This window comes from Carya illinoinensis, chromosome 7 (genome assembly GCF_018687715.1).
Source record: "Carya illinoinensis cultivar Pawnee chromosome 7, C.illinoinensisPawnee_v1, whole genome shotgun sequence".
Taxonomy (NCBI): domain Eukaryota; kingdom Viridiplantae; phylum Streptophyta; class Magnoliopsida; order Fagales; family Juglandaceae; genus Carya; species Carya illinoinensis.
This window is the reverse complement of record NC_056758.1, coordinates 31984483-32002204: the sequence shown is the minus strand read 5'-3', so window position 1 is coordinate 32002204 and position 17722 is coordinate 31984483. Positions and strand designations below refer to the sequence as shown.

Genomic DNA, 17722 nt, shown 5'->3' with positions numbered 1-17722 from the left:
TGTAAAGTGTGCAAGTGTGTATGATTGATTTGAAAAATAAGTAGTGTTTATTATAAAAACTTTTTAAATAAAATTAATTTATTTTTTGTATAAATTTTATAGCTATTATTATTTTTAAATATTAATTTATAATTATAAATATTATTTTTCTTTTTTAATAAGCATCGTTATTACAATGGATCTCTCTCATAGCTCATTTCAAACAATATCATTTTTTCTAATCGGTCGAACTGTCATGTTAAATGTAAATTATATTTAATTTAATTAAATGAGTTAGACTTTTAATTCTATTATTCATGTCAAGATCTACATTTTAATAAATTAAATTATATTTTTAATTCTAAACTGTTAATTTCATGTCACTGACTAATCCTTATAAATTCTACGGACATTCTTAATTTTGGTAGAGTAATGTTGGATAAAATTTAAATTGCACAAGTTTTATGTAAACTCGTTTTTAAAAAAACAAATCTCATTAAAAATAATTTATATATTTTAATGATAAAGCCCATATTTTATAAATAAATTATACGAAATCAATGTTTTTTTATAATAAAGAAAAAGAATTATATATCATATTATTTTCATTTTATTAAATAAAATATGATATATTTATTACTATTAAATAATTATATATTAAATATTTTTTTATTTAATAATAATGAATATATCATACCTTATTAGATAAGATAAAAATAAAAGAAGGGTGTACGTTACTAAAAGAAAAATATTAATTTGGAGGTGTACGGCCGAGTCGAGCTAGCCATGGTTGACGGTAGAAATACCGGCCACCGGGTCGAATTATGAACGGGTTTTAAAGATACGTGTCGGGGAATTGGTTAATCGAGTCAAGTGGGGGTGCTGACTGACAGGTCAGCTCACATGAGATTGAATTTGTCTACTTACAATGGTTCCGCATATGATTGATTGCCTTCGTATTTCCTATTCTAATTACTCAGAGAGCTTTTGTGGTTGACAGTTGTAGCGTGGACATGCCATTGGTCAATTATGGAATCGTAGTGCAACTTGTGTGTACTGTGAACGCATCAAACTTCTTTGATTTGATCAATGAGATTTTATTGTTATAATTGCACAAATTTAGAAACTACGTTACGTTACTGTTATTATTATATTAATTTAAAAAAATCTCTTAAAATTAATAAGCAATTATGGAAAAAAGGTAAAAAGTTTTCAAAGATGAATGTTGTCGTGGACTCTTTTCTTCTACCGCAACTGAGCTTACTTTATGTTTTTGTTACAAGGATATTTACTGTGCATCAATCACTATTTACTTTCACATCACATATTTATAATTTTTTTATAAATATAAAGATACTTTTCATAAAATATATAGATATTTTTTATAAGATGTGAGACGTGAAGTTGTAAATAGTGGCTGATAAGAAAAATTTTTCTTTGTTAAGAGATATGCTATAATCACAAACAGATTATATAAAAATAATTTTATAAATTAACTTAATTTTATATAATTTGTCAGATTTATTTTATAATAAAAATAATTTTATAATTTGACGAACCACATTAAGTAATATTAGTTTGTAGAATTATTTTTGTGTAATCACTTTATGATTAGAGTTTTTTTCTTTTATTAATATACTCAAGGTGTAGTTTATATGGTCGACTAAGCTAGGAAATGGGATGGTTAAAATTGAATGTATATGGCAGGTATGACTTGTATTTACAAGAAAAATACTATTTATACTTAACAATTTTTATTTATATAAAAATACATGTTGACGTGTAAACTCTTGATATATTAAAAATTATGAAATTTAAATTTAAAAATAAAATTAATAAAATAAATTTTATATATAAAATTATAAGTACATACAGCGTTATTCTATTGACAAAATCTAGGCCGGGATGGAAGATTATTAGGAATGAGCTGGGCAATTTTTGTAACTACCTTTTTCTCTTTTTGGTTTAGGAATTAATTAATAGAATGAATAAGGTTAAAGCTTTGTTGGATGGACCAAGACTTTGTTACGACTATATTTGAACGTTGATATGATTTTAGATAATTTAAATTGATTTGTGAATAGTAGTGTTTTGTGTATCTCATTGAAATATATTTAAATATAAATAGGTTTAGACATGTGTTTAAATATATAAAATAAGTTGATATACGTTAAAAAAATAATAAGTTTCATCAATAATTTGTCTGAAACAAGTTGAAATCACTTTAACAACCAAATATAATCATGAAATGTGATGTTGCCCTCTTATTGAATTGGTGAAGAGCTCTTAGTGCAAAATAAGAAAATGGTCACCAGAACTTATGTTGATTGGTAAAGAGATGATCAATTTAAATTTTTATAAAGCCACAAATACTAAATTATGGTTGTGATGAGGGTAGTTCCCAGGGCCAGCCCAGGCCCAATAGGCTCTAGTTGCGAAGCCAAGAAAGGGGCAGGCCTCAAGTGCAAGAGAGGGGACATATCAGGCCGAATTAGGGGGCCTAATAGCAGGAGCAACTAGAACGCTCGGAGCAATCAAGAAGCTCCTGACACCTAAGTGGCCAATAGGACCTTGCCAACAAGAAAGGGAGCAATGCATACCCTAGAGCCCCAACAATTGACCATGTTCAATAATAGGGAGTGCTTGACCAAGGACACACTACTTTAAATGGAACGTAGAGTAGGGCACGCTATAGTTAGAGACCACGCCACATTCAATGCTCACCAGGGCTAGATACGCAACGACATACTTCTTAGAGTGCCTGTGGTCGGCATGACCTTGCCCTGATGCATTGTCGCTTGGCAGAGAGATTGACAGCAGACCTGGCCAAAGTATAGGCTAAAACATCCTACAATCTGTATCTGGGATCGAGTCCAAGATAGGTATAAATACCTCTACCCTCACTAAGGGGGATCTCTCTTTCGTCCTCTTACACTTTTATTTTTCCATAGCGTATACAAGAGATATCGTCTGACTTTGACATCAAATGTATCCCGGAACACTTTGGAGTCTACTCTTCTTCTTGGTTGTAGGTTTCAACACTGATGTTGCCCAGATGACTAACACAAGAGGGAGGGTGAATTGAGTTGTATTAAAAAAAATAACAATTATAAATCAAATATATAATATAAAATATAAACAAAATATGAAATAACAATAAATATAAAGAGTAAGGGTAAGAGAGAAGCAAACTCAGTATGTTAACGAGGTTCGGCCCCACTGCCTACGTCCTCGCCTCAAGCTACCTCTTGAGGATTCCCAAATTCACTATTCAACCTCCTTCAGGTGGAGATAGAAACCTATTACACCTTTGAACAACACCGCTACAAAGGATCCTTGTAGAACACCCTCTACACTTGCAATCACCTTACACGTGGTGATTCAACTATTCCCCGTGTAGAATACTTTCTACACACACAAAGGTTATACACACCCTTTTTCTGATACAAAAGCTGATAGTGGGTAGGTTATCAGAAAACACTCCTCAACGAGTGAAATAAGAACAATACAGCGCAAACTATATCTCTCAAAATGAACAATGATTAAGGCTCAATGTTTAGAGAAGAGAGAATGAAAGCTTTGAATGAATGTTGTATGCTCTTGGTGTTGTGAATGTGAAGCTCTCAATTGATCTATTTATAGGCATATGAGACTTCATATTCAAATTTAAAAAGATTCACATGTCAAAGACAACATCATTCACTTTTTCAAAAAATTCAAATAAAAGGTTATTCTTTTTCAATTGTCAAAGACAACATCATTCATTTTTTCAAAGAATTCAAATAAAAGGTTCTTCTTTTTCAATTGTCAAAGACAACATCATTCACTTTTTCAAAAAAATCAAACCTAATCTTTTACTTTTGGCATATGACAAAATGAGCACACTTTCATTTTCAAAAAATTCAAACCTAATCTTTTACTTTTTGTATAAGTCTAAAAAAGCATCAACCACTTTTGAAAATATTCAAATAAAACATGCACATGTGAAAGATGACAATCAATCATCTTTAATATTTTCAAAATTCAACCCTTTAATCAAGGCATGCACATGCAAAAGATGACAATCAATCATCTTTCAAAATTTTCAAATTTAATTTTCAAAAATATTCATGCACATGTGGAAAATGTATTTTAATGCTTTATGATAAAATATTAATTTTGAGCATTAATCCTAATTTCGAATTTGAAGAGATTTACAACATTACTCTATAATTTTAATGTGAACTTGTTCCCTTCTTGCTCATGCTTGTTTCCTTGATGTGCTTGACTCCATTGTGTAGACAACTTGAGCTTGAGACTTCTTTATTCTTTGAATTCATTTGTTATCATTAAAATCCATGTGTAAATATATAATTACACAAAACTTGAAATCTTGGGTTCAACAACTGGGCCTCCATGGAATTATTCGGGATGCAAAATATAACATCAGCAAAGGCAATTAAGGCAATTATAAAAGGCTACAAAATTAATATTATATATCCAAATTATACATCGTATTATATTTATATATCAATCATATTGAACGGCCTAAATAATATTTTAAACTTGGTTGTCTCAAAATAAGACACAGTCATAAGCATAGGTTCTGAAGAAGTTTGACAGACATTCATGTTAGCATATTTTTTCATAATCGACATTCAACCAGTCGCCCAACAGAATGAGTCTGCAGAAACTATATTTATATATATATAAAGAAAAAAAAAAGCATGGATTCGATTGTTGCCCACTGTTTAGATCTATCTTATTTGTTTTTTTTGGACGAAAAAAAGAAGTGTATGGTTGAGAATATTTGCATGGAGCGGGTAGATTTATGGGCTCATATCATGTGAGAATACACGTAACAAATCGGCGGAGGAAATTGAAGGAGATATGCTACGTCTTGGTTGGATTGGTGGGGTCATGTGCCCACTACCCACCCGTAACCCCTCCATTATAAAATACAAACAAAGCTCATGGTGGAGGGTTACTTTCACACGACCACTTGAGTACTTGGAGGGTGTATTTTTTTTCTTTTAAAGAAAAAGAGGAGGAGTTTGAGGGTTTTAAGAAATCCCAAAATCAAATTCATATGCTAACTATGCAAGTAAGAAAACTAGGATTTTACGAGAGAAAAACCAAATTTCCAAATTTATATGAAAACCAAAGAGTAAACTAGTGGCGTCGAAAGTTGAGGATACCACTTTTATCAAATTTAAGCAACTCAGTAAATATCTTTTAAAAATTCTATGCGTAATTATTTTTAGATATTTTTTTACACATTTTACTAATATAATTGATTATATTGTAAAAAAAAATTAATATAATCAATCATATTAATAGAATACATAAAAGATATAAAAAAAATGACTTTATTTAACATTCCTCAATACTTTTATATTTGTCGAAAAGTTGGAAAAGAAGAAATAATTCATGGCTACACTATAATTGGCCAACTCATCAGCTAGACAAGTGTCCTCCATGAAAATATGTTAAAAGGCAATGTGGAAGCAAAGTTTAAGATATCATAAATAATTCAAAATGATGCCAATGAGTGTGCCTATACTGCATTAACCAATTCACCACTAAAAGAGAATTTGATACGTTAAATTTATTTTATATTAAAAGATATTTTATAATAAACATATTACATCAAATTATATCAATTTTATAAGTTTTTTTTGTTGATAAAAACTGTGTAGACTAAACGTTTTTTTTAATGTATAGCCGTTCCAAGTTCAATCGACAACATAAGCAAGCCAATTCTCAAAATAGAAAACTTAACACTATATATCAGTATATAATTTATTATTTTTATCTTTTTATTTAAACACATATATATTGGTGAACCTGAGTCACATTTTGCCTGCTTTAGTAACATGAGTCACATGAACCTAAGTCCATGTACAATGATCTCCCCTGCTTTAGTAACATTATTGAAGCAGCTTTCTTTTTTTTTTTATTTTTTTTTTATTTTTCTTTTTTTAAAAAGGTATCAAAGTCAACCAGTAATGCTGATTGCTTATTGATCGGTTGGTCCGGCAGATTTTCTTATACCGAGTTACTTTAGTTGTTCCGGACAACGTTGAATGCCAGTGCAATGAATCGACCTTTGATAATTGTTTTTTTTTTTTTTTTTTTTTTTGCGAGTAGCTTTGATAATTGATATTGGTGTACCAGCGGTTCCTTGATTTTTGATAGAGTAATGCTATTATGTATTTTTAGTTATAATGTTCACTTTGTTTCATTGATATGACTTCATGGATCCATCAAGTAGTGTCATATGTCTTATTTAAAAAATTTAAGACATAAACACAAAAATAGTATGAAAATTTAGGGTTTCAGTATTTTCTTTTCACGTTTTCATATGTTATTTTTCTTTTGAATATATTATTTATAATTTTTTTAATAAACTACATGGTACTAAGTGATGCTGTCGTATCAATATGATAAAGTAATCAGTATAATCAGAGCGACCTACTAGCATTTCTCTTTTATAAATCGGCTAACTTTGTATTTCCATTATCAATTACTATAGAGTTAAGAAATATGCATGTATTGAGATTAAGATAAGATGGACGCTGATGAAGGAAGAGATAGATACATAAAATAGGTCGTAAATTGCTTATTGAGCATTACTATAAATCGTTTTTTATAAAAGAAATTACACACACAATTATAAGTCAACAAATTCTAGCTTCTCATAAAAAGGATAAAAGATAAAAAAAAACTGTTAATCTATAACCTAAATAAAAGAAAAAATATATTTATAAGTTAGCGTGGAAGACACGTCTTCCACAATATTGAGTTGACATGATTTAATTTATAATAAAAATTTTAAAAATATATCTCTCGTATATCAAAATTTATTACATAATCAATATAGAATGTGTATCCACATCGCAAATTATTAATAGAAGATATAAATAAAATAGATTTGCCATTTTGTTTTAGGACCTAATCCAGTTTGTATTGTGAATATATTAAGTGATGAAGATCAAGATGACCTAATCAAGATAGTTATTGAGTAAGCCAAGTACGTATTGAGGAGCATTAGTTATTTGTGTGGTTTTTCTGTTAGATAATATCAAATACTCGATCGATGTTATAACAATAATCAATCATTTTCTTCGTAACCAATAAAGTCATGTTTGTTTTTATAGATAAAATAAGATGAGTTAAGATAAAAATTAAAAATTAAATAAAATATTATTAAAATATATACTTTTTAGTATTATTTTTATTTTAGAATTTAAAAAAATTAAATTATTTATTTTATTTTATATAAAAATTTTAAAAAAATTATAATAATTATATGAGATAAAATGAGAATAATTGTGATAACAAAAAGACTTAAAATGCAATTCCATCAAGCAGTCCAGAAGTATCCAATAAAAACCCAAAACTCAAGAGGAGTTCGAGGAGCATCAGTACCACCATACACGACAATACTTTCTCACATGATTTATAGTTCTGGAGTTTCTTTTGGTTTCTGAGATCCAAAGTGGAAAGAACAATAACAATAGTTATTTGTATGAATTTGAGTTAGATAATATCAAATATTTAGAAGTTGTATACGAAAGTCTTACCCAACATATATATATTTTTAATTAATATTAATTTATTATTTTTACCGTTCTATTTTAAGAGCAAAAATATAATAAAAATGTACGGTACATTACTTTTTTTTGTAGCATTTCTGATAAACGATAAAATAATAATAATAATTAATGCTTTACCCCACTGCAAAGTATTCATCATGGATGTAACTTGTAATTGAACGAGGGAGAAAGACACAGACACAGAAAGAGAGAGAGAGAGAGGGGAGAAACAGTAGCTCCAACTAGGAAATGGTCGGGGACCACTTGTGCACATACCCGCGTGTCTTTTGCCCCCACTCCCATTATATATATATATATATATATATATAAGAAATTAAAGATTTCCGAAAAAGTTGATTTAAAAAAAAAGATAAATTCTAGTTATTATTTTCTACGCCATATATTAATATATAATTTATTATTTTATTTAAATAAATATATATTAATATATAGTGTAGGATGAAAAATAGTATTTTTTTTTATTAAAAGAGGTGCTCCTCAGTCATATGAATTTGCCTATTTAAATTTATTATTAATGTAATTGTATTTTTTTATCTTTTAAATATTTTTTAAATATCTTTAAATATTAAAAAATATATCATTTTATTAAGAGTCAATTTTTCATTAAAAATAATAAAATATCAGAACGGTAACTTTGAGAGGATAAAATCCTAGGATCGAGATTTTTCTTTAAAAAAAAAGATTTTTTGGGCTTAAAGATACGTTTATTTTAATTCAAATCTTTTAAAAAATTAGGAGAAGATAGATAAATATAAAGTGTCTTGTAATATTTATTGAGTATTTATTATATTATTCAACTTTTAAAAATTTAGAACAAGATAGATAATTATAAAGAATAAATTTACACAGTAGCTTCACACTTTTTCACACCATGAAAAAAAATAAATTTACTATTTTATCCTCTGTTATTTTACACTGGTGTATTGGATATGGGGCTGTTGTGTAGCAGTGCTCAATTACAAAATGAAAAAAACTATAAAAAAGTTTTATACCATATATTTTTATTTAATTAATATATAATTTGTCTTTTTATTTTTTATTTAAATATATATATATATTTAAGTATTAAAATAGTTACATAAAAATGATAAATTACATCTTGATTAAAGTTTTTTAAGTAGAATTTTAAATTATTAAATTATTGTCATAATTATTGTTAACATTTACTTCTTGTGTGCGTGCACCATACAATACCCAATGCTATCTCACACCACATCATCCTCACCATCTTCTCTATCTTCATTTTCATCAGCATCCTCATCATCATCGTCCATCCGAATCTTTCGCTCCCACTTGCCTCTCGATTAGTGCGCTTTTTCGGACATCAACTCCCCTCCCTCCCTCGCCCGCTGCCGTCGATCTCCATTTCTTCAGGAAACCACTTCTATTCGGCAGGTGTCTTTAGTTGTTTTCCGTGCTTATTATTGTTATTTGTTATTATTTTTGTTACTATACAGTATACTACTTTGTTCTGTGTCATCTCTCAGAGTCTGTAGAGTTTTATTATCATTTTTATTAATTTTAAAAAGCGTTAGTTTCTTTCTTTAGTTCGGTTCATGGTTCTGAGGCTTTCTTTGTAGTTTAATTTGGAGGCTTTGATGGTTAATTAAATCTTTATTTGGTAGTTCACGGTTTTGGGACTTGCTTTTTGTGTAGTTGATCTTGGAGGCTTTGGTGGTTAATTAAAAGCCTTCCTTGGTATGTGGGTTGCTCTTAATTGGAATCATGGTTGTGTCGGTGTTTTGTTTCTGGACTTTTGGGGAAGAAGTGAAGCTGATTAGTTGAGACCTGGGGTTTATTCAACTTTGGGTCTTGAGCTCTGATTTTGTTACTGCAATTGGATTTGATCGGTGGGTTTGGGTTTGGATCTCTTGGGAATTTTGGTTTGATTCATGGAGGCTGGATTTGGAGGTGAAGCTCATCATTTCTATGCTATGAGTGCTGCGGATTTGCGGGTCATGGGGAAGAGGAGTTTGGAGTGGGATATGAATGAGTGGAAATGGGATGGGGATCTTTTCATGGCCAGCCGGTTGAATCCAGTGCCATCGGGTTGCATGGACCGGCAATTTTTGCCAATAGGGTCTGGGATTCCCCTGACCGGGGGCTCTTCAAATAGTTCATCCTCATGCTCTGGTGAAGTAAATCTGGAAGTTGAAAGAGAAAAGAGGGAATTGGAGAAGAGGAGGAGGGTTATCGTGCTGGAAGACGAAAATTCAAACGATGAAGAAGAGGGTACCCTTGCTTTGAAGCTTGGTGGACAGGATTATCAGGTAGCTGAGAGGGAAGTAAGAAACTGGGAAGGAATGAATGGAAATAAGACTAAGTTGGTTGGGGGTACTTCAAACCGTGCCGTTTGCCAAGTGGACCACTGCGGAGCTGATCTGAGCCATGCCAAGGATTATCATAGGCGGCACAGGGTCTGTGAGATGCATTCCAAGGCCAGTAAGGCACTTGTGGGAAACAGCATGCAACGATTCTGTCAGCAGTGCAGCAGGTAAGCATTTAGTGCCGGTTTGTTTTGAATTGCCATAGTAGTTGATATCTTTATAATAACTTATTATCATCACATGGAAAATGTGCATTATTAATGATTACCATGGTAATACAAACAACACATATGGTGTTGAATTTTACTGAAGAACCATGGAATGTGATAGGGATATTTTTGTATTCCAATATGCTCTCGAGGTCTCCGGCTCCTTGCACACATTGGTTTCAGATAACTTTCCCATGGCTTGCAGTTCAATGTCATGTTAGACTTTTTCAGATTCTTGTCTTAGGGACAATCATGCTGTTTATATGATTCGTTGTTAAATTTATGGGTAGGTTTCAGGAACTTCAAGAATTTGATGAAGGGAAGAGAAGCTGTCGTAGACGTTTGGCTGGGCATAATAAACGGAGGAGGAAAACAAATCCTGATACTGTTGTCAATGGAAGCACAATGAATGACGATCAGACTAGTGGTTATTTATTGATTAGTCTACTGAAGATACTTTCCAACATGCACTGTAAGTTAACATGCTTTGCTGCTCGGGATTATATTGTTTGCTTATTAGTAAAATGATTGCTTACCTATAAAAAAAAAATGATGGTGAATATGGTGATATGTCTTTGAACTTTAATTTCTTCGTGCGCAAGTACTCTTGTATGCTTTAGCCGTTGTGAGAATGAATTGCCAGCAGCTTAGGTTTTACTAGAACACCCGCTCCACTATTTGCAGTTATAATAGTAGATGGGGGAAATAAATTTTATCAGAATCTATGTTGATAAAAAACTTTATATTTTCATTAAAAGGTCTCAATATAGAAGCCTATGGTGATTTTGAGATGAAACAGAGTGGTTAGTTGTGGTAATCAATTACAGAATTGATGGGTGAAACATATAGGAGGATTGTATCTCAACTTGCGATGACCCTCATGAATGTATGTGAATATGGCATCTTACCTAGTCTGAAATTAACAATGAACCAATCTGTTCCCAATTCTGAAGATTTAGGGCCCGTTTGGATGCTTAGGGGATGCTTGGGAAATTAGATGAGATGAGAACTTTGTGAATAGTAGTGAAATAGTTTATGAATAGTAGTGAAATGGTTTGTGAATAGTAGTGAAATGGTTTGAGTTAAGATGTTTTATTGAGTTTTGGGAAAGGAGAAAGAAAAAGTTGTATACAAAGTATTATAAAGTTAAAATATTGTTACAATATAATTCTTTAATATTATTTTTGTTTTGAAATTTGAAAAAGTTGTATTATTTTTTATGTTTTGTTTGGTAGTTTGGGAAAGTTGTAATAATTAGATGAAAAAGTTGGAAGATTTGAAATTGAAAAGTATTTTGTGTTTGAGTGATGTTTGGAAGAAAATATTTGAGAATATCTGGGAATACTTGAGAGCAGTTGTGTTGCCAAATGGACCCTTAACCTACCTACTTCGATATTTTTCCCGTTTGTTGATTTTAACGTGCAAATGATTTCTTACTTGAGCAACTGTTATGGGTAGACAATTCTAAAGTTTAAGGATATGTTTATATATATTTCTCTGGTGCGGATTCAATTAGTGTCTAATATGATCTTTGCCTACTGAATATTTTTGCCTCTCACCACAGCTTTTTAGTTAAAAATATTGCTCATTTTTATTTTGGACATCAATTGCCAATCAACTTAGCTGAGACATATAGCAGACACAATTGGTAGCATTGTACCTATCCCATTATTATAAGATTGATTGTGAATTAGCATTAAAGTAGGGGCCATCGACGCTCAAATAAGGTTCCTCTCTCCATTTCACTTGAAATGGGTAGTATCCATTCAGTGTAAAACATGGGCATGGTTTGGTCATTTCATTTATCAATCCATCAAACCCCTAGGGGTTGGCTCAAGTGGTAAAGGCCTTGGGCTCGAGGGTGTGCTTCCCTCAGGTCTAAGGTTCAAACGATCTCTAGGGGTCATCATACTGGGGGATTTTTCCCTTAAATTAACCGAGGTGCACTTACGAGAAACTCCTGAGGGCCTGTATACCCCTGGGATTAGTCAGGATGCTGTTCCCGGTTACCCAATGCCAATAAAAAAAATAAAAATATCAATCTGATTGCTTTTGGAAGCACTATGACAAAATAGTCTATGTTTTGCACTAAACGGATACTCTCCATTTGAAGTGAAATGGAGACACTGATTGAAATGGCCATTGTGACAGATGTCTTGTGGTTTCTGAAACTACAATTCACGTCACGGAAGCCACAAAAGGCATCAGTGAATCCTAGAAAGTGAATTATATTTTTTTATGTCCTTTCTTGCATAATCAATTGGTTGGGAAAGAAGTAGTGATCATTCTTAGTCTGTGATATTATTCTACATATCTTTGACATGATAAATATTTTCCATTATTTATTAGTGGACTGAGAGTGTTTTTTTTTTATTTTTTATCATGAGTTGTAGCCAACAGATCCGACCAAGCCACGGATCAGGATCTGCTATCTCATATTCTAAGGAGCCTTGCCAGTCAAACTGGTGAACAAGGGGGAAAAAACATTTCTGGGATTTTGAAGGAAGCACCAAATTCGCTAAATGCTGGGAATTCACTTGGAAATTCTGAGTTGGTTTCTACTTTATTCACAAATGGTCCACATGACCCTTCAAGGACTTTTAAAGATCATCACCCTGTACCTGCACCTGAAATGCCACAGCAAGGCCTTAGAGTAGATGAGGCTCGGGGTGGAGACATACAAACTGCATCTTCTTCAAAACCTTCCATTCTGAGCAGCCCTCCAGTTTACTCAGAAGTCAGAGACAGTACTGCTCGGCAGATCAAGATGAACAATTTTGACTTGAATGACATATATATTGATTCAGATGATGGCATGGAAGATATTGATAGATTGCCTGATCCTACAAATATGGGGACTAGCTCCCTTGACTCTCATCAGTCAAGTCCACCTCAAACCAGTGGACACTCGGATTCAGTGTCTGCCCAGTCACCCGCAAGTTCAAGTGGAGATGCTCAGGTACATTTGTACTCCAAAACATGTATTAAGAAATACAAACCTTCTCTTTGCCTCCTTCCCACGTTAAACATGCAGTAATGTTATGGTGGCCAAGAATGACGTGCCTCATTTTAGTTGATTATGCATCTATCTAGGTTATCATTTTGGGTTGGAAAAACTTTTGAACTTTTTTGAAGAGGGGAAGGAAGCAAAGCAAAAAACATAAGAAAAGGAATTTTCTTTACCATTTAACAAAGAAGGTGCTCTTTTAATCTGGAGGGATAGGGACCACACCTAGCGCAGCAGAGGTTGCTAGTTCAACTCCTATCCTACTTCTCCCTTTTGGGCCAGCCACACGTGGAAAAAAGAAGAAAAAAACTCTTTTGTCAACCATAAATATCAAAAGATATCATGTAATGTTGTAAGAAGTGACTTGTAACAGTCTACCCACACTTTATTTAGTAAAAAAAAAGAGCCTACCCACACTTTTTTCCTCTGTTACACATGTTGGGAATGCATTTTTGTTTATATGGTTACCTTGGACATCTGAATTAAAGGCTCTTGTGATTTTTTTTATATTCATCTGTTGTCATTTCTCAATCTTTTTTTACCATCCATTGTATAGGATTGTCCATTGTATAGGATCTGAAGTTCTCTAAGTAATACTTGGGCTATGCCTATTAATATTAATAAAATTTTACTTATAAAAAAAAAAGTTCTATAAGTTGTCTAGGTAGCTGACTCCCTTACTTTTGTTTGCCATCTTCCTATTGCCAAATGTACTGTTATAAGCTTTGCCTCTCCTTTACTTTCTTATTATCATATGAATAATTTGTATGCCCCTCCCTCCCTCCCAAGTTTAAAAGCTGCTTGAAAATTAAGCATGCTGTTTTATATTATGTGGGGCATCAAGAGGTTGCCTTCATCTAACTTTTCTTCACCATTTCAGAGTCGCACCGATCGAATTGTATTTAAACTATTTGGCAAAGAACCTAACGATTTTCCTCTCGTACTGCGAGCACAGGTAGTTTAAACTATACAATTTACTAGCGCCATTGTTTTGCTTTTCCTTCCTTTAATGGCTGAATCATGGAAAATTTTTGAACTTTCAGATTCTTGACTGGTTATCGCACAGTCCCACTGACATCGAGAGCTATATTAGGCCCGGTTGTATAATTTTGACTATTTATCTATGTCAGTCTGAAGCTGCCTGGGAGGAAGTAAGCTTTTGCACTCATGGGACTTTTAATGCTTATCTGCATATGTGTGTGCATGTATTTCTAAGAGTGCCTGAACTTATAAGTCTTAATTTTTCTTTCTACAGCTTTGCCATGATCTGAGTTCCAGTTTGAACAGGCTTCTGGATGTCTCAGATGACTCTTTCTGGAGAACCGGATGGATTTATATCAGGGTGCAGCATCAAATAGCCTTTATTTACAATGGTCTGTCAAATTTAATTTATTCGACTATATATATCTGAAATAGCCAGATTTTTGGTATGGAGGGTTTAGCATTCTTACCTAATCATTCATACTGCAGGCCAGGTTGTAATAGACACATCCTTACCTATTAGAAGTGACAATTATGGTAAAATATTGAGTGTCAAACCTATTGCCATATCAACATCTGAAAGAGTTCAATTTTCGGTTAAAGGCATTAACCTCACTCGGCCTGCCACAAGGTATGCATTAGCATTCCTGGAAATCTTCCTTGCATTACACTTGAATCCCAAAGCTCTAGAAGTGATGTTAAGCTGCATCTGATCTTAATTTTTTTTCCCTTACCCATGTGTTTTGAACTGAACCAGCGTACTTCTACAGAGCTGTTCATGTTTTTTCCTTTTTCCAGGTTACTCTGTGCACTTGAAGGTAATTGTCAGGTTGAGGAAAATACTCATGATTCAACAGATGCTCTTGATAACTTTGAGGACCATGATGAGCTCCAAAGCATAAACTTTTCTTGCTCCATTCATGCTGTGAATGGAAGAGGATTCATTGAGGTGCTGTTGTCTTCTATTCCTTTGGGTGGCTTTTGTAAATCTTAACGTGCTGAATTTCCATGATTTCCTTGTCTCTTTTCCTATTTCTGATTAGGGGTTCCTCTTTCTGATTAGGTTGTGCCTCTTGCGTTTTTTAATAAAATCTTCGATTATGACGTCCTTACCTATTGTTTAATCCTCTAATCCTCATACCAGATAATGGTTTACTTGTTTAGTTTCTGAATGGTTGGCTGTAAATAATTTTCTTTTTATCTGTTTTGCTTTGTCATTATGCTGGGCTTAGTAATTTTCTTTCCGTAAGTTCATAAGGGTCCATTTAATGTGCCTTTGGAAGAGTAGACATCTGTCTTCTGTCAATACTTTGGTCAATAGCAGTTGATTATAGTAATGGTAGAAAGAGCATAGACATAGGAAGCACGACTTCTATTTTCCTTTTTCAACTGTTATTTTTATATCAAATTCTTTTATATGTGGAAAGTTGATTAAAATATGGTGTGGTGAAAAAAAAAAAAAATGGTGTGGCGTATGTCTTGGCTTTTCTTCTCTACATGTCTTCCTTACAGACATAGACATGCTAATTTGTATTCACATATTAAATCATACACGATTACTAGTTTTGACTATATCCTTGGCTCTTAAGATGTTATTTTAAATCTGATTCTGTCGATAGTTTCAAGCATATGTTTACAATTCGATCCATCTTACTAGAAGAGATGAAACCCCTTAACAGTGCCCTTACTGTAATACGAGGTTTATGTTTTCTTGGATTTATCCAGATTGAAGATCATGGGTTTAGCAGCAGCTTCTTTCCTTTTATAGTTGCAGAGGAGGATGTATGCTCAGAGATCCGCGCTCTTGAGAGTGCATTGGAATCAACTGAAACTAATGCAGATTTTGTGGGGACCAGAAAGATGGAAGCCAAGAATCAAGCCTTGGATTTCATTCATGAAATGGGCTGGCTTCTTCATAGAAGTCAGTTGAAGTGTAGATTGGGTCGCATGGATCCTAATGAAGACCTTTTTCCTCTTAAACGGTTCAAGTGGCTCATGGAGTTCTCGATGGACCAGGATTGGTGTGCTGTAGTGAGAAAACTATTGGACATCCTGCTTGATGGAACTGTGGGTGCAGGAGAGCACCCTTCCATGAATCTTGCATTAGCTGAGATGGGTCTCCTTCACAGAGCTGTAAGGAGAAATAGTAGGGAATTAGTGGAGCTGCTTTTAAGATATCAAGTTTCAGATGAATTGAGATCTGAAAACGCGGAATTGTTTGGTGGAGGCAATGAAAGCTTCTTGTTTAGACCTGATGCTTTAGGCCCTGCAGGTTTGACACCACTTCACATTGCAGCTGGTAAAGATGGTTCTGAGAATGTACTGGATGCATTAACCAATGATCTCAAAATGGTAAAAAATTTCTTCTGGCTTTTCAATATGGTTGCTGGGTTTGCTTTAATACTCCTATTTGAACTAGTTTTTGCAATGTTAGCATAGTTTATCATATCCGATCCGATTCAGTTTTTTTAATCTACTAGCCTCATTTTACTGATTCTGTGGCTGGTCCAGTGAGCCCTGTCCAATGTTCATTTGTTTTTAATCCTTTCCCTGGTGTCCAATAGATGGCAAATTGAAATTTCTCCTTTGGCGTCCAAGTGACAAGTCTTTTGTACATGTTTAGATTGCTAAAGAAGAAATCTTTATTCATAGCAGTCTGTAATTATTTCTCTTAAATATGATTATACGGGGGGGTTCTGATTCAGGTGGGAATTGAAGCCTGGAAGAGTGCGCGTGACAGCACAGGTTCCACACCTGAAGATTATGCTCGCTTGCGAGGCCATTTTTCATACATCCACCTGGTGCAGAGGAAAATTAACAAAAGGTCTGCAGCTGAGCATGTGGTGCTTGACATTCCCAGTGCTCCCTCAGACTGCAATGCAAATCAGAAGCAAAGTAATGAGCTGACCACCAGCTTTGAGATAGGGGCTGAATCGAGAAGAGTCCGGCAACACTGCAAGCTTTGTGATCAGAAACTGGCTTATGGAACGCCTTGCAGGTCTCTTGCGTACAGGCCCGTAATGCTTTCACTGGTGACCATCGCTGTGGTCTGCGTCTGTGTGGCCCTCCTGTTTAAAAGCTCACCTGAAGTTCTGTACGTATTCCGCCCCTTCAGGTGGGAAATGTTGGGTTATGGTACAAGCTGAGGTGCATTAACTTGAAGCTGATATAGTTTTAAGATAGCATCTAATTGTATGCATTTATAGACTGTAAAGCAGAGATCTCCTGTAGAACCCTTGTCTTGGGGTGGGCTTTGAACTTAATAATACTGGTGACATACTTAAATAGTGTTCAATGTACTGGCCTCAGGCTTATTTAGTTCCTTCCAATAAGTGCTTTTAATGATTTCAATCTCTCTCTCTCTCTCTCTCTCTCTCTCTCTGTGGGTTTCCCTTTGTATTGGAGAGATTTTTTCCCCCTTAGGATGAATAAAAAGGAATAAAGGTTGTTGGAAGATGCAATTGCTCTTTTCTTTTCGTGGAATCTCTCTCTCTCTCTCTCTCTCTCTCTCTCTCTCTCGGAGGTTTCCCTTGGTAATGATAGCAAGAGCTGAAACAGAAGCTCATCAAAGCGGAATAGTACATGTGTATGGAAGGAGCATCTTTACCTCCTTTGAAAGTT

At 33.5% G+C, this 17722-nt stretch overlaps 1 protein-coding gene across 2 annotated transcripts; it reads left to right on the top strand.

Moving 5' to 3' along the window:
• The first annotated feature begins 8799 nt into the window (after positions 1 to 8799).
• On the top strand, positions 8800 to 17452 carry LOC122315272 (squamosa promoter-binding-like protein 1). 2 transcript variants are annotated; one of them, XM_043131095.1, is made up of 11 exons: positions 8800 to 8972; positions 9234 to 10071; positions 10404 to 10585; positions 12507 to 13072; positions 14001 to 14075; positions 14164 to 14271; positions 14376 to 14493; positions 14591 to 14732; positions 14900 to 15050; positions 15827 to 16453; positions 16807 to 17452. In XM_043131095.1, the coding sequence occupies exons 2-11, from the start codon at positions 9470 to 9472 to the stop codon at positions 17245 to 17247; spliced, it is 3012 nt and encodes a 1003-aa protein (XP_042987029.1). In that variant the 5' UTR covers positions 8800 to 8972; positions 9234 to 9469; the 3' UTR covers positions 17248 to 17452. The 2 variants fall into 2 exon arrangements, with proteins under 2 accessions (XP_042987029.1, XP_042987030.1); XM_043131096.1 differs by lacking the exon at positions 8800 to 8972 and having other exon boundaries at positions 8994 to 10071.
• The last annotated feature ends 270 nt before the right edge of the window (positions 17453 to 17722 follow it).